At 44.7% G+C, this 24,245-nt stretch overlaps 2 protein-coding genes across 15 annotated transcripts in view; one reads left to right on the top strand and one right to left on the bottom strand.

The window, feature by feature from the left end:
• usp9 (ubiquitin specific peptidase 9) overlaps nt 1-4,340 on the bottom strand; it is a 37,473-nt gene extending 33,133 nt beyond the window's left edge. For all 13 annotated transcript variants that reach the window (XM_071926312.2, XM_078285899.1, XM_071926316.2 and 10 more), the window contains exon 1: nt 3,934-4,340. The gene's annotated coding sequence lies outside the window, so the exon portion shown is untranslated. The remainder of the gene's footprint in view (nt 1-3,933) is intronic.
• Nucleotides 4,341-8,805: 4,465 nt separating this feature from the next.
• med14 (mediator complex subunit 14) lies at nt 8,806-22,853 on the top strand. Of its 2 annotated transcripts, XM_071926361.2 has the most exons (29): nt 8,806-9,218; nt 9,827-9,853; nt 9,960-10,065; nt 10,206-10,379; nt 10,515-10,644; nt 10,766-10,894; nt 11,151-11,258; nt 12,289-12,421; nt 12,560-12,710; nt 12,823-12,934; nt 13,203-13,328; nt 13,717-13,795; nt 14,207-14,366; nt 14,546-14,740; nt 15,097-15,231; nt 15,463-15,539; nt 15,698-15,858; nt 16,268-16,414; nt 16,788-17,032; nt 17,415-17,684; nt 18,945-19,200; nt 19,783-19,905; nt 20,154-20,330; nt 20,529-20,767; nt 20,927-21,106; nt 21,223-21,330; nt 21,742-21,867; nt 22,001-22,190; nt 22,395-22,853. In XM_071926361.2, exons 1-29 carry the CDS (start codon nt 9,043-9,045, stop codon nt 22,466-22,468), a joined length of 4,314 nt encoding a protein of 1,437 aa, XP_071782462.1. In that variant the 5' UTR covers nt 8,806-9,042; the 3' UTR covers nt 22,469-22,853. The 2 variants fall into 2 exon arrangements, with proteins under 2 accessions (XP_071782462.1, XP_071782463.1); XM_071926362.2 differs by lacking the exon at nt 19,783-19,905.
• The last annotated feature ends 1,392 nt before the right edge of the window (nt 22,854-24,245 follow it).

Below are 24,245 nucleotides of genomic sequence, written 5' to 3'. Positions count from 1 at the left end.
CAACATATTGAAATTTGAAAATTTTACATTTCTTAGCTACATATCTCAAAGTAGCACTTGTATTTCCTCCCCACAAATTACAGGTATCAAAAAAATATTGAATTTATTAGTTTTTTTTTTTTTTTCTCAGCCTTGCAGGGACTACTGTGCATACTCAAACTCACAACCCATGCCTGCAGCTGTACCGTAGATGGACAGCAGTTACTGTGGCTGCTCAATGGAAAAAACAGAGAAAAAGAAGATGGCTCATAAGAAGTGAGGATCTTTGCCATACTGCACCACTGAGCAAAACCTATTGAAATCCATACAATGTATGAGTTTGGAGTCTCGAATAATTTTTACAGTTTATGATCCAGACACCAGAGGTGCTGATGTAGTTAAGTTCCAGAGAGAGGGAGAGCTCTAAGATCTCACTCTCATCAGCATGACACACTGATACCACCTTTAGGCCTGGCCACAACACTGACTAACAAGGCCTGCTATGACATTTGGGACCAATACATTAGCTGTATGCTTTCATATAGGCAGCAGAAAAGCTGTCTGATACTACTAAATCAACAATTAATGATTCTTCATTATCTCCCAGTTCCTTCAGAGCTACAACAACCAGAAAATAATTAAAAGACAGTTGTGAAAAAACAACTCAGATAATGTTGCCCAACACACAAACATAAATGCAAATTCAATGTCACAGAACGGCAATCAATAAGTTGATCTCAAGTATATCATTATATTCCACTGTCATATCAATCAACACCACGCTGGTCATTATAGTCTTTCAGTCACTAAAATCAACATTGCCCATTTAGGCTATATGCTCTGCCTACTGTAATCTCTCCCTCTTCAAAAATCCCCGTCTGAATTGTCAATAAAATGTAAAAAATCTATCAGAAAAGAGAACACAGAGTCTCTATCACTGGAGCCCAATTACACTCAAAACTAACCTAGACTGAGCTTCAATAAAAGTGAAGATCAATAATCAAACAAAGCCTTTCTTCACTGGATAAGAAATCACAAATCTGCTGTCTAATTTTAATCCTCACAAGATCAGACACAAGCCAAGAAGCAGAGCAAAATGGGTGGGTAGCTCCTGCAATATACAGGAAACGTATGCAAGTAGAGCAAATGTGAAAGCATTTAGTCTGGGTCAGAGTCAATGCTATTTTCTCAAGTTGAGGTGGAAAGGGGTGATGTCATTACACTGGACTTACACCAAATCCATAAAACTCTGCCCCAGCCATTCCAGTGATCACAATCGGTAAAGTGCAGGGCACCAAAAAGGGAAGGGACCATGACTTGATGATTTTCAAACAACATGGGGGATTTCCTGTAGTAAGCATGGGATTGGTTGGCAAGGAAGCAGGACAGTCATTTTTCATCTCTTTCTTTTACACTTACAGACAGACCCCTTACCCCCCAACACGCACACATCATGGATCAACCAGCAGTGTAGGTTTGGTATGCAGTTAAGTATGTAGGCATCTTGCTGATGTAGAGACATGGTGTCAATTAATTAAAAAAAGGAATCTTTCAAATGTAAAAATAACATCAAAGCCAAACAAAATGTCACCTAAAAGCATCAAGACATTCTCAGTCCTCTGCAACCAGCTGAAAGGTTTAGTGTCGTTGACAATCACAATATGCAGTCTGGCCCTTTGTAAAACCAAGCTCCAGAGGACACATGAGGCCATGAGCCATAATGATGAGCATTGTTTACCCCCCCCCTCCCCTCCCCACACACACACACACACACACACACACACACACACACACACACACACACAGTCTCTCCCTTCCTACCTCCCCATCAAAAAGCAGTCAGTCTTCTGGCCAGGTTTACCATATCAACAAATGACTGTAAATAGGCTTACAAACCAAAATTAAAAGGGGAATATTTGATCCACTGTATACACAGAAATATAGGATACAAATGAAAATGTCCAAAACATTAAGGGTTTGTCATTCAAGTAAACACCTATCAAACCGTGACTGTGTCCAAATATAAATAACATCATTAAGAACCACAGCAGCTGCACGTCTGTTCTCCTAGAGGGGAATAGCGAAAGGCTAGGCGGACAGTCTCTTTTGCAAGTGTGTATGTGTATGTAATATGGGTGTACTAACCTATAATAATTAGATTTTTGATGAGTAAACAACTACTTAGTGAGTAGCCAATCATTTCTCAAGAGATGTGAGTGAGGTAGCATTAACAATTAAAACAGATATTGTGTTTTTATGTCATGTCACAGTGTTTATACTTTAAGGGTAGTGAAACTAGAATACTTCCTACTTTGCAGGTGGCCAGTGATATCTGGTTCAGCATCAGCAATCGTGATCACAATTGACATTAGAGCTAGCAGAGGCCAACTCTGGCCAATGACATTTACTAAGCTTAAGACGAAATGTCATAGCATTGAACTGAGGTACTTAGCCAGTCACTGAAACTTTCCTGAACCATAAAAAGGTAACATTATGTTTAATGACCCGAGAAGGTGCCTGAAAGTGACATCTATACGGCAACTACTGTCACTAGTAAGACGGGCGCTGCTGCAACATAGGGGTGCAACTGCGGCCTTTTGGACTGAACCGGCTTTTAGGGGAAAATGTTATTACAATAAAGCTTCTGAGCGGAGCTAGACCACAGTCGGTCATCTACGTATTTTAGCTTGGAGTGTCTTCAAAATAAGAAAATTGTCCTAACAGCTGTGCATAAAATAATAGCTAATTGTAATATTACATAACTATCGTTGGAAGCTAGCGCCGTTAACTAACAGCTGGTGGTTTAGTTAGTTAATGTCTGCAACTAGCTGCGGCAGCTAATGTTAGCTTGCAAGGCGATCCGCCCAGACAGGAGAGCAGTGAAGGCCTTGTCGTCAAAAGCCCATTTCACCAACACACACACAGAGGCCTCTTCATTCGATCGGGCCTGCCATTATAGCTAGTTGCACAGCCAACGTTTGCTACATAATTGACACGCTTACGCACAAGAAAAGATTGATTAATAATTTAAATCATTATCCATGTAACTTCATTTTGCCTGGCGTTATTGTTACCCAACTATGGCGCTGTAACGCCATTTGCAACGAGCATTGTCGTGCTAACGTTAGCGAGGAGCTAATGTTACCTAAAGAAACAGCGAACGTTAGCTAAGGTTAGCGTTATAAAATCCCAAACTGCACCAAGTCATTATTTTGACATGTTGCTAGCCGATATGACTCGGCAAATAAATAGTTTGCTATCTATAAAACGAAATATCTGTGGTTAAGTTGAACGTTAGTTTGCTACCATTTCGTCAGCTCGGTCAACAAACTAGCTAGCATAGATAACGTCAAACGTCTGTTAGTGACAGGGGGTTCGTCTATTTCCTGAAATTTAATTGACTGTTTGAGATGTAGCGTTAAAGTTATAGCTAAAACAAATAGAAAATACGATCTTGGAGGCCCGATTGATTCAATCTCCATTAAATTAATACAATTTTATTAGCGCTATCATGGATAAAATGCAAATAAGATTGAGTGGAAGATTGTACTCGATAACTAAATTTCGACAACTTGTAAACATGAAATGCTTAGTGGAATTCTTCCTTCTCAGTCTGTAGACAGTGTCTGTGACCATTTGCGGCTGACTACGGCTAGCTAACGCTAGCTTCAGTTTGTCAGCAGGGGAAGCTAACTGGGTCTGACTACCTGTAATGTTAAGACCATGAATTGCAGTTTAATCCAATCGACATCATTAGGCTAACATACATATACAATATACGCTAGCTAACAGAAGAAACGCTGTCAACAACAGACTAACACAATTAAGTCAAATGCCGTAACGTTACCTGGCATCCACCACCAGCTGACGCCAATATTAGAGCTGTGATAGAGCTAGCAGTAGCCAGCTAACCATCAGCAGCCAGGCTACCGAGCTAGTTAGCTAACAACTCACCAGGAATTTGATAGGACTTCCCCCTCTATTCACGGGCTACGTCCAGCCTTGAACGATGGTGTCGTCGTATATTACATAAACGTGGCCTATATCGCTGACTGTTTCGCAGGAGACAAAACAGGATACCAGAAAGATCTAATTCCTACGGGTTTTTTCTCTGCTTTTGGGTGTTTTTCCTGCGTCACCGGCGCGGTTGCAGCCCCCCCAACTCTATCTAGTCCGATTTCTGGGGCTTGTCACTTCGGTCCCAGCAGTCAGTCACAACTTGAATCACTTCAACATGGCGGAAGCGCAGTCTGACACAAATGTTGCTCAGTAAAACAAGCCAGACGACTATCTGAACTCCAACGGTCAACGTTGTCTGTGAGCCAATTTGCACTACAACCGAGAACAGCTCAGCAAACGGAACACCAGCTGAACGGAACGGACAAAAAAGCCTCACAATTATGATAACTGACTCCGGCTCCAGCAAGGATTTACAACTCCATTATTTAATTCAAACCAGACGAGAAAGCCGAGCAAGGTGGAGCACTTGACTTTACCGCCTCCTATCGCACGGGGTTGTAGTGTAATTGATAGTTGATTAGTGCATTCATTAGGAAACTAACATTTCAGTTCCACCCAGGTGGCAGGGTGGCCTACTGGTTAGTTAGTTAGTTAGTTAGTTAGTGTGACCAACCCGTTTGACCCCCACAGTAATCATGTGTCCTGACTAGTAAGTGACTAAACTCTGAACCCCTACCTGCTCAGCCATTGTAAGTTGCTCTGGATAAGAGTGTCAGCCAAATCCCTAAAATCTAAATGACCCATAAGCCACTTACACTGTACACTCTTTGCTAAATAGGGCCCCACCTAATATATATGTCCTTATTATTGAAAATACTGTAGTTTCTTACAGTACACACAAGCAACTGATAGTTATGGAGGGTGGGAGAGTCGCAATTCATTTGTAACAGATTCACTGACAGCACGGTGGAATATTACACTATTTTCATCTCACCTGTATTCTATTTCTCTGCCTCTCTCTTGGGGTCAGGTTACTTTCCCTTCTAGATGCCATGGCATTGTTTGTCAATCTTTCCTGCCACACCCTATGTGTTGTATGCCTGTATGTGCATGCGCATGTACATATTACACCCCCCCTCCCTTGAAACCCTCATGGTAGTGAGTGCCTATGGGAAATTTTCACAAAATAGCCTATGCCTAGCGCACAAGATCATCTAGTGTATCTTAAAAATGTTGACCAAACATCTGTACAACTACACAACTAGGACAGCAAGCAAAGGAGAGAGAAAAGCATAGGCGTTAGAAAATGAGATCATAGAAAGATAGAGGGACTCATCTGCTGACTCACTGCATATGTGTATGTGTGTGTGTGTGTGTGTGTGTGTGTGTGTGTGTGTGTGTTTCCCAGGATTTTTTCCTTATCTTTAATGCATTACCCTCTTTCCTGTGTCTCATCAGAGTCATGTTCTTGAAAGAAAACCACTTTGTCTCCACCTCTGGATGCGCCTTAATCAGTCAACAATCTTTTTGCATCTAGCAAGCTGTCAGTACCACAGGAAGGACTACAAGAGCAGACATGAACGATGAATATTAAAAATATTTCCTTTCCTCTTATCAGAATGAAATTTCACCAATTGAAAACAGATGTAAATACAATTTGTATTATGGCTTTTAATTTCTTTTCTTTTTTTCCCAAAACCATGCTAATGATGTTACACCTTAGCAGAGAGAACACTTTTTCTTGATTGATGCGGTCAGCGATTTTATGGGGGTAACACTGCATTCTTGTAAATTAATGAACAAGTACATTTATCAAGTGTCAAATCGCATATATGAGATGACTGCTTTCAGGGGCTTTTTTGGGTCAGAAAAATCAAGCCAATGAGACCCAAGGCTGAAAATTCAGCTACATTATTCAACCTTTTTTATTATTGACTCATTTAGTTGTAGTCACAAGTCAATTTCATAGTACCATTGATGTTGCATGTAAACATTAAGCCTTTTTTTTGAAAAGGGCTTACACAAAAGGTTAAAAGGTCATATCTCCTTAAGTCATGGAACTTGTCCAAGTTTAGCTTTTGTACTTATTTTGTTGGTTTCTCAGATGCAACAGACTGTTTGGATATCGACTGTTTTTTGAATAAGCCCTTTAAGCCCTATAGTGTGGAGTCAATTAGGTATTTAAGTAATGCTAACACTAAGGTAGGTACATGGTGATTTTTTTCTTCAGCTTATGATCATCTTTGTTAGTTTGCTACTCTTTCGCACTATGATTGATATCTGTGAACACTGACTTCATTCAGTGTCTTTATTGTCTTTTATTATTCCTTCCTTCCTTCATTCATTCATTCATTCATTCATTCATTCATTCATTCACTCGTTCATTCATTCATTCATTCATTCATTCATTGTCCTTAACCGGTTATTCCTATTGAGTGTCACGGGGGGGTGGGGGGGGGGGGAGCCTATCCCAGCATGAACTGGGCAGAAGGCAGGGAAACACCCTGGACAGGTTGCCAGTCCAACACAGGGCGAACACTGGTAAACAGACATTCACACCTGTGGGCAATTAAGAGCTTAGTGCTTCAACCTGACCTGCATGTGTTTGTACTGTGGGAGGAAACCGGAGCGCCCGGAGGAAACCCACACGAACACGGGGAGAACATGCAAACTCCACACAGAAAGGGCCAGGGCCGGGAATCTTGCAGTGAGGCGACAGTGCGAACCACTGAGCCACCATGCCGCCCCTGAACACTGACTTAACAAATACTATCCCAGCTGGTCTAGTCAGAGTACTATGATTACAGGTCAAAGGCCATAACTCTCACAATGTAGGACTTACTGGGCAGACTTGTTAAACTATCCTTGCTCTCCAAACTTGTCTCCTGAATTATACAAGTCTACTATTACTGATTTTTTTTTAGTAACAATTGGCTTGATTATCAGACTTGGCCCAGTGTATCAGTGGACTCAGATAATGATCCACTTCCTCTGCTGGATAAACAATATGGCTGACATCAACCTATGAGGCTGTGACCTATCACAAAACTGGCTACAAGTTGTGATGTGCTGTGGTAGTTTGTCCAATAAATATGCAAGTATTATATTCATCAAACCATTTACTGCAAACTTGGAATAGTAAGCCAGAGTTGAACTATTGGACATTCTGTGTTACTATATGTATGTAACCCTGTAATGATAGAATGTTATTTTATTTGCAATATCTTAAATAAATATAATTTTGCTGGAAGGCTAGACTGACACTGAAACCAAATATCTACTCAATGTTTTCAAATCATTACACCTTGTAGCCAAAACAGCACTGTATGTTCACTGCACACTACCTTCCTATGGAAGTTATCCGCCCCATTAGTTTGCAAGTGTATGCAAATGTTTTCCACAAACATATAAAATATTTCAGTACATTGGCACATTAAACACCTTAATGAATGTACCTGTAGGAAATGAAATGTTGTGGAACTGGGTTCACCTGCTCTAGAGCTGAATATTTGTCAGTATAGTTTGGTTGGGATTGGTGCATGTGGTGTTAACCATGAATACAATGGCTCACAACTCAGCAGGGGTTTACCCAGTAACTATGAAGCTTGGTATACATATTGGGATTTCTAAGTATACATTTCATGCAAATGCATCAAAAAGGTGCTGAATGGTTGCACTTTTTGTACAGCCATTCACAACTGATAATCTTAATACAGAGATGGACACAAACCCTAATTTACAAAACCTTCTTTATTTCTAAATTCTATACGAATGCTAAAAATCATCATCTAAACAAGTGGTCCTCAACCTTTTGGCTTATCACCCCTTAAAACAAAGCGATGCCTGCGGCTAAACTATGCAGCCTGCATAGTGCAGACTCAGAGTGGTGAACAGTTCAAGGCAGAGAGGCCGAAAACTATTCAGTATTTCACAAGGAAAAGGCAACGATTAGTGAAAAATCTGAATAAACAGACACAATAATAAATGCGCATAGTAGAAATATTTTTTTCCCCCGTAAGTCATCTCAGGACCCCCTACAATTATCTCACACAAAAAAATATATTTTGTTCATCTCATGAAACAATATAGACCCAGAAGTAAAATGCCCCAAGAAATATGAATAAAAAAATAAATCAAAAACAGAACCAGCTTCTGCATGCTCTTTAGTGTTTATCTTTTTTTCATTTTTGGTCTGCAGGTCCTCAAAATGGAGATACTATGGAGGGGATTTAGAGTAAACAAATAAGAAAACAACTGATCTGCTTGCGTTACTCCCTTTTGGGCAAATCTCCAGTCTCCAGATCTTCACAAGTCACAGCCAAATATTATATAAATAAATAAATAAATACATAGATAATGGCAAATAAAAAACTATTCTGTAATCATTATAACGAAAACAGCCATTAATTTAAACTAAAAACATTATATTTTCAAAAACGTATTCATTTATATTCTGTCTTCACGTGATCTACATGCTTACTATGATGTGTACTATGATTGTATTTCATGAAGACGCATGTCAGCCTAAAACAGGTTGGGAAACTCGCACCGCAAATAAAAAAGATGGGAAAACTCAGTTTAGGTGGGTTTAGTTTCCACCACCACATCCCTAGTCGTTATGCATTCTCTCGCATTGCTAACCTCAAGTTAATGCAATGATGAAATGAAGCTAATGATTTTGCTGTCAAGGACCCTCTGACCAGTTAGGGACTATGGGAACCACTGGCCTAAACTGTGTCTTTGCAGGTTGACCGGAGTCAAGGGGCCAGGACAGAGGGAGACGTTGCTGACTCCCACTCCTCATCTGCTCCTGTCTGGGTTTTCTGTCCCGCCAGCCAGACCTGAGATCATTCCCGACAGCAAAGATGGCGGCTGAGCAGCGTTGAATGTTCTCCGTAATGAGTTAGCTACCAAATTGGATGTATTTAGCGAGTTTCCTGCCGAACAAGGAAGCCGAGCCAATAAAAGAAACTCGTTTCGCGAGAGAAATGTTGTGAGACGGCGTATTTTTTTCTTTTCACGGGAAGTTACTACGACTCGATAGTTTTTTTGTTTTAACGGTAGGTGTGCATCGCCGTAGCTAGCTCGTATCGTCATTGTAAAATGGCTCCGGTGCAGATTGGGTCAGATGGGCAACTGGTCCCGCTTGGGGGTCCCATAGCCTCGGGTCCCCAGCCACCTCCACCTGGGGCCCCGGCCACACAGGGGGTCCGACTGAGCCTGCTCATTGAGTTTCTTCTCCAAAGGACCTACCATGAAATTACCCTGCTGGCTGAACTGTAAGTAACATTTTAGCTAACGTTAGGCCTAAACATAAAAGCTAACTAGGATAACTAGCAGGCTAACCAGCTAGCTAACTACTCTTGCTGCCAGTAAACTCATTGGATGCTCTCCCACTACTCTCCCCCTAGCCACTTAAATATGTACTAAGTGGGATTGTTCATAGTTGTGTTTGCAGGTAATCGAGAGGTTAGGGAGTGCTTTTGATATGTATGGGGGTAGGAATAAGCTCTATGGTGTAACTTGGTAGGGCAATGATTGATGTGATGGCGGATTTGTAAATACTACATCCTCTTGTGTCTTTTGATGCTATGGCTAGTAGGTTAGTTGTTTAAGAGAAGTGTTGGGGTGATGATCATGTGATAAGTATTTGAGATACCAGGGGGCAGCCAGGCTGATGATGGACCACTTGGACCAGTCTGCTGTCCTCTTGCCAGTTTCTCTTCACCCCAGACCCCTTTCCTCCCCAATGCTAAGTTGTAGAAGTGTCATCTATTGTAGTCTACCAAGCAGACAAACCAGGGGCTGGTTACATGTTAGGCTATTGCTATACTTGGATGATGATGACAATGGTGGTGATAATGAAGTTTTGATATCCCTATTTCAGGCTTCCCAGAAAAACTGACATGGAGAGGTAGGTTTCAGCAAATCTCATCCATATCACAGGTCTCTTATTCACCCTTTCAGTTAAGCCTTTGTTTTTTAATCTGTTCTGAACTGAACTCATCTTTCTTATACAGGAAAATTGAGATTGTCCAGTTTGCCAGTCGCACCAGGCAGCTCTTTGTGCGTCTCTTAGCCCTGGTGAAGTGGGCAAGCAATGCAGGGAAAGTTGAAAAGTGTGCGGTATGTCTTGTACAATATCCACAACCATTATCACTTCACTATAGAATTTTAATAAAACACTGCGGTGCTACTGGCCTTTGATCCATCACACACAAAATCAACTTACACTCACCTCCCACCTCTGGTCTCCATGGTAACAGATGATCTCCAGCTTCCTGGACCAGCAGGCCATCCTGTTTGTGGATACGGCTGATAGGCTGGCATCGCTGGCTAGAGATGCCCTGGTACATGCCCGTTTGCCCAGCTTTGCAATCCCCTTCGCCATTGATGTGCTCACCACAGGGTCCTACCCACGCCTGCCCACATGCATACGAGTAAGTCTGTTTTTATGGTTCCTACTCTACAGCCTGGCTTGAAAGGCTGTTGGGAAATCGAACTCATGGTTTTAACTAACTTACTCTTTTGATCTAGTTTGTTAGCTCACCACTGTGTTTGTGTGCATTGTATAGGATAAGATCATTCCTCCAGACCCCATTACTAAGAATGAGAAGCAGACCACCCTGAACCAGCTCAATCAGATTCTACGGCACCGCCTCGTCACCACAGACTTGCCCCCTCAGCTAGCCAACCTCACAGTGGGTAAGTTGCTCTTGTAAACACACACACACACACACCTGAATATTTCAATTGTTTGCCTCTCTTGCTGTTCTTCAGAAGTAATGGCTGCTCAAAACAAGTTTGTGTTCAACTGTCTGTCTAGCCAATGGGCGTGTGAAGTTCCGCGTGGAAGGAGAGTTTGAGGCCACCTTGACAGTGATGGGAGACGACCCGGATATTCCCTGGAGGCTGCTGAAGCTGGAGATTCTGGTGGAGGACAAGGAAACCGGAGGTAAGACAAGGACACATCCAGCACTGCTGCACACCACAGTGGGAGCTTAGGAGAGGGAGGGAGTGAGGAAGGTGTTTGTGGAGTGTAGACACAAGTTGATTGAAATTTTTTTGCCAATTTATTTCCTCTGACTTGTCTTACCTCGTTCTGGCCCTCTCTCCCTCGGCTTCTCTCTATTTCTTTATTCTTAAATCTATCACCCCATTCTTTCCCTTCATCCATCCATCCATCCTTCCCTCCCTCCCTCTACCGACAGATGGCCGAGCCCTTGTCCACAGTATGCAGGTGAACTTTATCCACGAGTTGGTCCAGGCACGTCTGTTTGCAGATGAGAAACCCCTACAGGACATGTACAACTGCTTGCGTATCCTTTCTGTGTGTTTTTTGTGAGTGTGTGTGTGTACCCACGCATGTGCACACACATTTTCTTCGTGCCCTGCCTGCAACCACTTGGCTTGGGTCCCAGTCTGGTGTGAACTACTGCAGCAGGGCGGCAGTGTGTGTCGGAGCATATAGAGTATTGACTGGTCAAGCATACGCACACAGCATTCCAATGAGCAACACAGCTGCAGAATTGCATCCTTCCGAGCCCCCTTTTCCCCCTTTCATGGTTGAACAACACAACAGCTTTTTGTTATCGACAAGGAAAGAGCAGCACTATTCACATTATATCCTATTGCTCAGCCATGTAATAATGTGAGGTATAATTAATTTCCTATGAAAGTTTGTCTCTAACACCTGTTGATAATGGCAAATTGATACATTTTACAACATTTCAGTATCTTTGGGAAAATTCCAGGTGCGAACTACCGTTGCTAAGTACTGCCACCATCATGTCATGTCAACACTAGTATCCACCACATAGCACTTATATCGTCACGCATTGATAATGGTGCCATTCGTCATGCTGTCATAACCAATCTTTATGCGAAGCAGAGGATTTGTTTTGATCAGACAGTCAAGACGCCTATTGCTCATCAGTCGGTGGTAAAACGGTAAACCGTAGCCTTACTTTTAAGTCTGTTAGCCCTCAGGCACAGGGGAAAAAACAACGGCTTGTTAGCATTCATGCTAACATCAAAGGCCTTAATCAAGCATTCAAGCTGAGCGCTGCCATGCTAATCACAATGCTAATCAGTGCATCTCTGCTCTGCCTCCCCTGCACCAAAGCTAGTGGTGCAGCTTACCCTCTCAAAGAGTTGTCTGTGTTCGGCACAAATAGCCCTTTTAAAGGGTGTGTTTTACAAACAGAGTATATGTGTCTTGAGTGTGTGTGGGTGTGTGTTTGGGTGTGTTCTGAATTTTAATGGTGAGGTGTGTATGATACTATATCGCTAGTCTCTTGGTCTTAGTATTTTCCCACGCTGTGTCTTCCTTAACCCCTCTGTGTCCAGACTCCTTCTGTCTGTCGCTGCAGCTCGAGGTGCTCCACTCCCAGACCCTGATGCTGGTCCGAGAGCGCTGGGGAGACCTGGTGCAGGTGGAGAGATACCTGCCCGCCAAATACCTCACACTCACTGTCTGGAAGTAAGACTTTTATACACAGACGGTGCACCTGTGTTAAACGGCATTAAAACTGAATGATTAGATAATAACCATAATGGTTGACTGTATTCATACTGTTTTCCTCCCATCTTCCCCTCCTTTCTCTGTTTGTTCTTCCAGCCAACAAGTGTTGGGTCGGAAAACGGGCACCGCGTCAGTACACAAAGTCACCATCAAGATTGACGATTCAGATGGATCCAAGCCATTGCAAATATCTCATGAACCTCCCCTCCCTGCCTGTGACTCTAAACTAATGGAGAGAGCTATGAAGGTTAATCTCCTGGACATTAATGTTTTCTACATAATATGACGTATGTAGCATTATGGCCTGCTGAACAAGTCTCTTATGATTTAACATCTCTCTGCTCCCACTCATTTTGCAGATTGATCATCTCTCAGTGGAGAAACTTTTGATTGACAGCGTGCATGCCCGTTCCCATCAGAAGCTACAGGAACTGAAGGCCATTCTAAAGGCCAGCAACCCCAGCGACAACTGTAAGCATTTCTTCTACTTTCTCTTTATTCAAACAACTGAACACTTCCCTGGGCATATATTGCGCAAAGCTACAGTAAACAATGTTGTCTCTCACTAGTGATGCAGCACTGACCCCTTAGGTCAATCAATGTTCTTTAAGTGCTGGATCTCATTGCAAAATGCTTCATGCATAAATTGTGGCTGTTTGCTTCAGAGGTGTGTGACATCTGAGGTATCTAAGAGAGATATTTGAGTGCATGACACTATGAGTGTGTGTCTGTTTTTCAGCATTCATCGAGACTGCGTTGCCCACACTCGTTATTCCAATACTGGAGCCCTGCGGTCGCTCAGAGTGCCTACACATCTTTGTAGACCTGCACTCTGGGATGTTCCAGCCCATGCTGTATGGCATAGGTAAGTAGGAGCAAACACAAATTCAAAACTACAAACAGAGCACCATGTATCCTCTGTAATGTAATGAAGCAATGGTGATGGAGGTTAGTTTTAGTTTTGGTCCCACATTTGTCCTTGTGTTGGTCCCAATAATGGTTCTAGTGCAGGTTGCATTTATTAAAGGGTTTTGTTTTGGATACTTCATCATAATAGAGACATTAATTCTAACAATTGGGTTAGGACTGCATCTCTATGAAAATTTGGCTAGGGTAATTGAATGTCACATTTTCTCTCTGTGGTTATAATTTTCTTGCTTGGCACTGCTGAATATATTACAGAGGGATCACAGGAGCATTGTCCTGTAGACAATGATTTGTGAACCTAAAAACCTGCTGTGTTCTCTCTCTAGATCAATCCATGCTGGATGACATTGAGAAGACCATCAACGACGACATGAAGCGCATCATATCTTGGCTTCAGCAACTGAAGTAAATCCACCTCCTTAAGTCATAGACATGAACTTGAAGTAGAAATCAATACTTCCCTTGTAAATGAGTGTTTGGGAACAGGCTAAGGATAGTAGAGGCAGTTGAGTAGACGGCGATGACGCAGAGCAAAGAGTCGACCGTGTGAGCCGGAGTCTGACGCCTGCCTCTGGCCTGTCAAAAAAGTCTCTAAACGCAGCCAGTCAGTGTTGGCAGGCGTGTGTAAGTGAAAATGAGTGATGAAATGACTGAAATAGTATTTGGCTAGGTAAGTTGCTAGATGACTTGCTGAGGCAGCAAGAGACTTGCACTAGCGAACAGTGTGAATGCAGTGAGAATGAGTGCTGTCATGAGCCCTGGACCATTCAACTTAGCTGTCATTCAATCACTTGCTCTGTCTTTCTCTCTGTCCAGGTTCTGGTTGGGGGAACAGCGCTGTCGACAGTCAGTGAAGCACCTTCCCACTGTGTGTACCGACATCCTCCACCTCTCCAACTCAGCCTCTCATCCTGCTGGCAGCTTATCCAAACACAAACTCTTCATCAAGCTCACACGGCTACCACAGTACTACATTGTGAGTTCCCTTCCAATATTCTGCTCAAAAGGGCAAAGTCGAAATGCCAATCTTCCAGAAAATGCCACTGCACCAATGTATGCACTCGGTGCTGCTATAACTCCCCCCTCTCTTTCTCCATCACTCCTGTCTCTTTTTCACTCCTCTCTTTTCCGCCCCTCATCCATCCCTCTCTCTAGGTGGTGGAGATGCTGGATGTGCCTGGCAATCCCACAGAGCTGCAGTACAAGTACTCCTTCCTGTCTGTGTCTCAGCTGGAGGGAGAGGACGGACCTCCGTGCGCCCAGCTCCTGCAACACTTCAAGCCCAACCTGGAACAGCTTGTCCAGGACATCACAACAGGGAGAGGGGCCCGTCCTGGGACTAAGAGGAAGGTAAGAGTCAGTGCTAGAGTGATTATACATATCTCACCATACATGAATGGCATTTTCTTTGAGCTCTTATGGGGGCGGTGGTAGCCTAGACGTTCGAGAAGTAGTTGGTTCGAATCTCTGAACTGGCTTGGAAAATGTAGCTATTTACGAGATGTCCTTGAGCAAGGCATTTTACCCCCCAACTGCTCTAGTGGAGCTGCTAAGTGGGAATCGGTAGAAGGCTTTGGTTGTACTGAGCAGCTGTGTGAATGTGAAGCATAGCGTTGCTGGAAAAGAGCACGAGTGCTCAATAGATAAATTAAAGTAGAAAAAAAAAACTTGTTCTTAAGTGTGTCTTTTCTCCCGTTGTGCTGTAGCTGTCTGGAGACCAGGGGGCCCTGGAGCCAAAGAAGCCCAAGCGCTCTGGGGAAATGTGTGCCTTCAATAAGGAGCTGGCTCACCTAGTGGCCATGTGTGACACCAACATGCCCTTCATTGGCCTCAGAGCAGAGGTACGTCTCTGTCCTTAGTCAGTCAGTCTTTTTATTTCAGTGATACTTCCACCATTTCTTCCTGCCCATCATGTCTTCATCTATATTATTTTCATATCAAGACATTCATTCATACTCATTCTGCTATCTCATATTCCTGATTCCAGTCCCGTTTTCTTCTTCCTTCTACTGCCACACTTGTGTTCTCAGACTAATGTGCATATGTGTATTTATTTGTCTGTCTGTGTGTAGTTGTCCAACATGGAGATCCCAAACCAGGGCGTCCAAGTGGAGGGCGACGGCTGCAGTCACGCCATACGCCTCCTCAAGTAATACACACAATAACAAACTCTCACACATGCATACATTTATGCACACACACAAGATGACAGCTAAATTAGAGCAAAATCTTCTTTAAAAAAATCGGTAAAATTTGCTTTAAATATTGTGACTCTAAAATGTATTTTGTTATTTCCCCCTTCCCTAGGATTCCTCCCTGTAAAGGTGTAGGAGAGGAGACCAGAAGAGCTCTAGATCGCACCCTACTGGACTGCACCATCCGCCTGCAGGGCAGGAACAACCGAACCTGGGTGGCTGAACTGGTGCTGGCCAATTGCCCTCTTAACAGCACACACAGCAAGGAGCAAGGTATTGGAACACACACAGACCTCTCCACAGCACTGCCGAAAGTTGATGAGTACACTCACTGTAGCAATTTTAGCAACTGGTCATAATAACATTGTAACATAAAGTAGTTGACCGCTAACATTAGCCAAGGTTATGGATAGGTGAACCACTGGTGTGAGAAGTTCTTACATTCACCATCATGGATGTTCCTTTCAAACCAGCTGCTGGATTATTTTGGTTTCTATTGCATTTTTTGTCCAAAGACCAGCTGAATCTGCCATTGCTTACATCTGATGTGCTGTCTTGTGCTTAGTGTTTTGAGTATGACGTAAATCAAATATGGCCCTGTGTGAATAAGGTGGATTGTCTGCACCTACTACATGGCTCAACCTCGACCTTAAATGTATCACCTTCCTGTCCCTTCTATTAGCCTCCACACGGCACGTGTATCTCACCTATGAAAACCCTCTGTCGGAGCCAGTGGGCGGGAGGAAGGTGGTGGAGATGTTTCTCAACGACTGGAGCTCCATCAGCCAGCTCTACCAATGTGTCCTCGACTTCTCACGTGCACTACCAGGTACGTGCGCGCTTGTCTCTAACGCCAAGATCACATGCATGGAATTACTCTCTGATGGAAGCCAGTTCATTTCAAGTGTGTGAATCTATTACTGCTGCATCATTTTTGTTGCAGATGCACTGTGTGCGATGACATATATAACAGTCTAATCAGTTTAATCTCAATAAGTTTGAGCCATGGGATCTTTGCGTAGAAGTCTGCACATAATTTGCAACAACATAAATGCATTACGGTCTAGGTGTGATCCCAGACTGAGAGATCCCAGACACCACGAGTTCTGAGGTTCTCAAGTGTCACTCAGTGATGCGTTGATGCTTGGAGACAGAAACCTACTCATCTAACATGGACCCACATTGTGTCTGCTTCCATCCAGAGATGCCGTCTTACCTGAGCCTGTTCTCTGAAATCCGGCTGTATAACTACCGTAAACTGGTGCTGTGTTACGGCAGCACCAAGGGCAGCTCCGTCACCATCCAGTGGAACTCCAGCAGCCAGCGTTTCCACCTGGCCCTGGGCACGGTGGGGCCCAACTCTGGCTGCTCCAACTGCCACAACATCATCCTCCACCAGCTGCAGGAAATGTTCAACAAGAGCCCAAACGTGGTGCAGCTACTGCAGGTACACCGCAGCATCAATACAAAAATGCACGCACAGCACACATGTTCAGACTTGCTAGAACTGGGTCAAGTAGTATTTGCAAATAATTCTTAGCGTTTGTCTTAGTCGTGTTTATTTATGCCTAGTGTTTTAAACTTGGAGTACCAGATGGGTGGGGCTTACCACATCAGGGTAGCCACTTTAACAATTAAAGTGGCTGGCAGCAAAAAGTATCCTAAATTGACTTTGAAATTCTTTAAACTATCTGGTGCTCATTGTATTGTCCTATGTAGCAAACCCCACTCATCTGGTTCTCCAAGTTCTATTTCTCTAGTGATGTATATTCTACCTTGTCTGCGGTTGCAGGGTAACTTGACTTTTCTCTCTCCATTCTCCTCTCCAGGTGTTGTCCGACACACAGGCCCCCCTGAATGCAATCAACAAGCTGCCGACGGTGCCCATGCTGGGTCTGACCCAGCGCACCAACACAGCCTACCAGTGCTTCTCCATCCTACCCCAGTCGCCCACGCACATCCGCCTGGCCTTCCGCAACATGTACTGCATAGACATCTACTGCCGGAGCCGCGGGGTGGTGGCCATCCGAGACGGAGCCTACAGCCTCTTTGACAACACCAAGATTGTAGAAGGCTTCTACCCTGCTCCGGGACTCAAGGTATGGCAGGAATGTAGGAAAGGCAGGGTTGTCACATTTTTATTTGAGAAGGGAGACAAGTTTCTGTCTGAACTGCCTGGCGACAAAGCCGTGTCACTTGTAGTTCTTTCCCATACCCAGTCTGGGAATATTATGGCGCTTTTCCACCGCATAGTACCGGCTCAAATCGACTCGACTCTACTCGCTTTTGGTAGTACCACTTGGTTTTCCACTGCAGATAGTACCCCCTCAATGTGCCCCCCCCACCCCACCCCACCACAACTGGTCGTCATAGCGACGCCGCATGAAACTGCCGTGACGTCATCTTCAACGCGACACACACAGCAACAATGGAGGATATCGAAGGGATGGTGTTCTTGATTCTCGGTATGTGGCTGTTAGTCACAGCAAGGAGACAGATTTTATTTCAGAAGAGGCTGAAGGCAGCAAGACAAAAGACTGCTGAAAAAAAAGTTTGGGAAATCCTACAAAGGCGACGCAAGAGGGTAAGCTAACCTGGTAGCTAACGTTAGCATATGTTCGCGCAATGATGACGATTCTCTCTGACCAATCAGTAGTCTGCAGTGTTTTCACATCACCTTTTGGTATCGCCTCAGCTCGCATGGAACCTCGACGGAGGTGCTACCAAAAAAAGTACCAGGTACCAGGTAATATGGTACCTGGTACTTGCCCAATGGAAAACCAAAAAAGGCGAGTAGAGTCGAGTTGAGCCGGTACCATGCGGTGGAAAAGCGGCTTTACAGTATGCTCATCTGGGTCCAGCTGAAAACCAAAAGGTGTGGCCTGGTGACATGGGTTAAACACTGAACTTACACATGAAGGGCTGGTTTCGCGGACAGGGATTAAGCCTAGTCCTGAATATCTCCATTGAATTTTGTCTTTAGTCTAGAATTAAGCCTAGTCCTAGACTAAAGACAAAATTCATTGGAGATATCCATTGAAAAAGTCCTTAGTCTATGACTACGCTTAATCCCTGTCCGCGAAACCAGCCCCAAGTGGAGCAGAGTTTGACCCTGGTCTCGACCCTGACCTCTTGACCAGGGGTATTTTACGGGGTCGACTTACACTGGCCGACCCTTTCACACATTTTTCCTGGGACATTAGTCCGGTGTGAGAGGGATATTAGTCATATGTGTATACAACTTGAAGGTTTTTTTTCTTCTGATTAATATAACTGGACTTGAAAATTAAATTAAAAGAAGAAACAACAACTTACACTTTTTTCAACTTTTGTCTTCCCCTCTTCCACCCCCCCCCTAGACTTTCCTGAACATGTTTGTGGACAGCAATCAGGACGCTCGCAGGCGGTCTGTCAACGAAGACGATAACCCACCCTCGCCGGTGGGCGTAGACGTGATGGACAGCCTAATGAACCAGTTGCAAGCCCAGCAGCAGCAGCAACAGCCGCCAATGAGAGGGGGCGCAGGAGGCGTATACCCTCCCCTCACTTCGCCGCCAACACCTTACCATGCCAATGTAGCTCCTTCGCCATCCATGATGCCCACCCAGTCACCAGGTAAGAGGCCATCTGGAGCTGTGTTTGGGAGGGCATGTGTGGTAGTTGGAGAGAATAGTGTGTACGTGTATGTGAGCGAATGGTGCCCTGTGCTATTTGTGCCACCTGAGCTTGTTAGCCACCCATATAGCATCAATCAAATCACTCTGTTTTTGAATAAATTAAATCACTCTCATCAATCACCTGCCACCCACTTGCTTAACTTCTGTGTGTTTGTGTGTGAAGTGATAGCAAATTGTGTACATATGAGAGAGAAAGGGGGAGAGCAACAATGTGTGCCCGTTTTTAATTTTGTGAAACCATGAGATCAATTGTGTTTATGCCATGCAACATTAAACACACACCTCATAGACCAGAGGAGAGAAAGCATGCAGTCAGTCTTGCTCCTTCCATCCTGCTCCATCTCAGCCCGCCAGCCAGAGACCACAGCCCTCGGCCCAGCTTTAGTGCGTGTGTATATGAGTGTGTGTGTGTGTGTGTGTGTGTGTGAGATAGAGAGAGAGAGAGAGAGAGAGAGAGGAGAACTTGTCAACCTCTACCTGAGTCTGACGAGCCCTTTGGTGTGTGTGTGCATGTGTGCAGGGACCATCCATGCCTCCGGCTCCCCTAGCGGAGCTCTGAGGGCACCCTCTCCTTTTGGGCCCACCCCGTCTCCCTCCTCTCTGGGCATAGCCATGGGCCAGACCAGCTTTGCCAGCCCCCACGGTAAGTGGCAGGGTAGCCATTAATGCTGGCTGGGTGTTGATTCTGGGCTGGGCAAGGGCTGGATAGGGCTGGAATGAGCTGAACTGAGCGTCTTCACAGGGCACTTGGCTGCAGACATTAGCCAGCACATGACAAACAGCCTGTTAGAAGGGTAAACAGTGGGCACACAGTAGTGCATGCATTTGACAGTGTTTGTTGTTGTAAGTCAAGTCCATTATGTGGCTGATGCCTGTCTGTCTACCCCCTAGGTGCTCTGGACCCCAGTTCTCCTTATACCATGGTGTCTCCCAGCCAGAGGGGCCAGTGGCCCGGCTCACCCCAGGTCTCAGGGCCTTCTCCTGGGGCGCGCATCCACGGAATGTCCCCTGGAAACCCCTCGCTGCACTCGCCCATCCCTGACCCTCATTCTCCGCGTGCTGGAACCAGTAAGTACTGCTTTCTCAGTATTACCTCACATTATCAAAGAAATGAGAATCCTTTGTGTGTGGATAATTTCATTTGGGATGAAAAACCATCTACTGTAAATTTTTCACCATAATTATTGTATGTAATTTGTTTACTTGCTATACAAAACATCATCATGTTAACCTTTTTGTATATGCGTCTCTTTCTCTCTCTCTCAGGTTCCCAGGTCATGCCCAGCAGTATGCCTCCACCCCGCAAGCTACCTCAGCGCCCCTGGGCTGCCTCCATCCCCACCATCCTCACCCACAATGCCTTGCATGTGCTCCTGCTCCCCTCGCCCACGCCCTGCCTGGTGCCGGGCCTGGCAGGAAGCTACCTCTGCTCGCCGCTGGAGCGCTTCCTGGGCTCGGTTATCATGAGACGCCACCTGCAGAGGATCATTCAGCAAGAGCCCAACGTAAGCGTTGCACAAGTCATCTCTTTCTGCTTCAAGCTGTACTTTTCTCTCACTGTATTTCATACTGCCCAAATAGAATTGGGAGAGATCTTTCCCGGATTGATCATTTTCTGTTCTGTACTCCCCTCGTCCTCTCCTCCTCTGTCACCTCTCCTCCAGTTGTCCATCGTGAACTCCAACGAGCCTGGGGTAATCATGTTCAAGACGGAGGTGCTGAAGTGCCGCGTGGCTCTCAACCCAAAGAACTACCAGACGCTGCAGCTCAAAGTCACTCCAGAGAACGCTGGTCCCTGGTCCCAGGAGGAGTTGCAGGTGCTGGAGAAGTTCTTTGAGACCCGGGTAGGTATAGGCAGCACGCACTTGCAGCCAATCACATAGGCTTGTATACCCACATGCACTCATGCACACCCACATCATTAAGCCATTGACCCATCTCCTTGTGTCCTCTTTTCTAGGTGGCTGGCCCTCCCTTCAAGTACAACACTCTGAATGCCTTCACAAAGCTGCTGGGGGCTCCCACTAACATTCTCAGGGACTGCGTACGCATCATGAAGCTCGAACTGGTGGGTGGCCGTGTTTGTCTTATAAGAGGGGTTATGGATATTGAATACATGGTGGTGTGTGAGTCTCTTAAGTCTGTCTGTGTGTTTGAGTCAAACAGGTTTGTCACAAAGTGCTTCACAGAACACAAGGGACACAAAAGCAGATTAAAAACAAGGATAATAAAAAGAGAGAGAACAATTACACCATATGCTCCAAGAAACAGGGCCAGAGCCTGTGTGTGTGTGTGTGTGTTTGAGGGTGTGAGAATGTGCACGTAAATGTAACTGCCTGCACACAACCACATTCATGTGTGTTAGTAGATATGGGACTGTCGGGGAAATACCAGAACAGTCCGCAGGAGAAGTGAGTAAATATCATGTATTGAATGTCTGTTTACGTCTCACATCCCCCTCATCTCTCTGTTCCTGCAGTTCCCTGACCAGGCTGGCCAGCTGAATTGGAACGTCCAGTTCTGTCTGACTATCCCTCCCAGCGCTCCTCCCATCGCCCCTCCTGGAACCATCGCCGTGGTGCTGAAGTCCAAGATGCTCTTCTTTGTACGTTTCGGCAGCACCCCACCATCTATCCTCCATAAGCTCGGACGATCATACACCTCTGTCGGACATAAATCCTCTTTATAAACATGTTGGCGTACCTGACCCAGCGTCTTGTGTCTGTTTCGGCCCCCAGCTCCAGCTGACCCAGCGCATCCCCGTGCCCCAGGAGCCAGTGAGCATCATCGTGCCCATCGTGTACGACATGGCCACAGGCCTCACCCAGCAGGCCGACATCCCCAGACAGCACAGCTCCTCCGGGGCCGCGGCGCTCATGGTCTCAAACATCCTTAAGAGGTTCAATGAGCTGCACCCCGCCAGACAGGGTGAGACTCCAGACTCCCAGTTGACACACACAGAATAAGTCGCTATGCATTCATTCATGCGCAGAGAAATATCTAGTTTGAGCACTGATGCACAGAGAAACTAATACCAGGCGAAATACTCACATAGTTTTGTTATCTAGACTTTGAAGGTGGATGTTTTTGTTAACACTGGGTGTTTTTTTTGTTTGTTTTTTCTCTCCTCAGGTGAGTGTACGATATTTGCGTCTGTTCATGAGCTGATGGCCAACCTCACCCTACCCCCTGGTGGTCGTCAGTAGCAACAACAAATCCATAGCCGGTACTGGAGCCCAACTGGACGGAGTCCCTTCTTAGAGGGAATAAGGGAGAATAACAGAGAATTAACTGTAGTCCCAAGATGTCAAAATGCAACATATGTCCTCTCTGCTTCAGCCAATGGACTTCAGACTTGATGTACAGTTCCTGATTCAAAGGGAGTGAATTATGCAGAATTGTAAAACAATGTTTATTCTTGATAAAAGTCAACATGTGACTCAAAGAAATAACAGTTGCCATGGAGGTGTATCTTGAAAGAGGGAGGCATTCGATGCAAAAGGATATGAAAAATGTTATTTTTTGTCCTTCAGGTGCACTTCTGAACAAAGGATTATCTATTGAAAATATGGTTGTTTACCAAAAGATGTACATTGTTGTATATTTGAGTGTTGAAAAGAATCCTACACATTGAGTTAGATTTTTGCTAGAGATTGTCTTCTTTTTTTTATATAATGCCAGATCGATACTGTCATGGTATCGGGAGATATATTCTTTCTTAGCACACTATTTAAATGTCTTCTTCCCTTTACTATGTCGAAACCTCAGCATTTTTATTTCAAGCTGTCACTTTGGATACTGTAAAACTGTGACAAACTTTCTAAGCCAGCTGTATTTTATTAAGACCGCTTTTGAGTCCTGAATGAAGAATCTGAGACCTCTTGTCTGTCTTTGATTACTACTTAATAAACCAAGCCCAGAGCTGACATGTGCTTTGAGGATCTTCAATTGGCAGTGATATAATAAGACAAGCAACAGCCTTTTTCCTATTTTAGTCCTGGGATAAACCTGTAGACAATACATTTGATGCAGACTGCACCCCCTCCCCTCCTCCTCCTCCTACCAAGTGATCCTCAGCCCCAAAACATGACATCATTCACAAAGCCGGGTGGTCCTCAGTCTGCGGGGCGTTCAAGACTGCAAATGTGTTGCAAAGGGCGTGGGCATGGGTTCATTTCATCAAGCTAGGCAACCCCTACATGGATACTCCGGTGTAAACGATAATTCTTCATCTTTCGGTTGCGTGTGAGCTTCGTTGCCTGCGAGGAGATGAAGAATCGTAGGCGAAGAAACGTTTTTATCAGCGTTTATTCACCCTGCCTGAACGTTTAGCAGTCTCGAACACACCCCTTGCATTAGATCAAATATTTCCGATCAGATACGACTAAATAAAAACTTAGGTCCTACTCTATTGTTTTTTCTCTTTTTAGACTCCATTAGGTAATCGCCATCGCTCTTTATGTGTTTCATATGGATTGTGTGCGGCTTAGCAGATAGTGTGATAACCACAGCCAGTTCAGTTCAGATATGGCAGTGAGCATCTCCGAGCCGCTCTGTCAGCCGTGCGTTTACCATGAAGCATCATTTAAAGGTAAGCGTCAACTTTACCGACGATTTTTGTGTTGCATTTGTTTCTTTCGCGATAAGACAGTGATGCCGTGGAACAAAATATCAGCCCCTGGTGTTAAATAGAAAAGCATTGTGGAGGAGTTTAAGGCGCTGCTCCCTACAGAAACGGGCTGCGTCTCATTTCAGCGCTGTCCACTCCCCCTCTGTCCTTATACACTCTCCTTCTGTTGGGCACATGCACATTATTCTACTGACAGTATATATTTCTGTGTGTGTATGCGGGGTGAAGGGGAAAGGGGGAGTTGCCAGACAAACCCAGTGATTTATGTTTGACTCCTCTGGTCAGTGGAGCTCCAGGTGAAGAGACCCCTCATGCCGGTCCAGCTGAGTCCGGAGCAGGTGGGCCTGGAGATG

The sequence above is a fragment of the Centroberyx gerrardi genome, chromosome 10 (assembly GCF_048128805.1).
Source record: "Centroberyx gerrardi isolate f3 chromosome 10, fCenGer3.hap1.cur.20231027, whole genome shotgun sequence".
Classification (NCBI taxonomy): Eukaryota; Metazoa; Chordata; class Actinopteri; order Beryciformes; family Berycidae; genus Centroberyx; species Centroberyx gerrardi.
The sequence above is the reverse complement of the archived record's forward strand: the minus strand, read 5'-3'. Positions and strand labels throughout refer to the sequence as shown.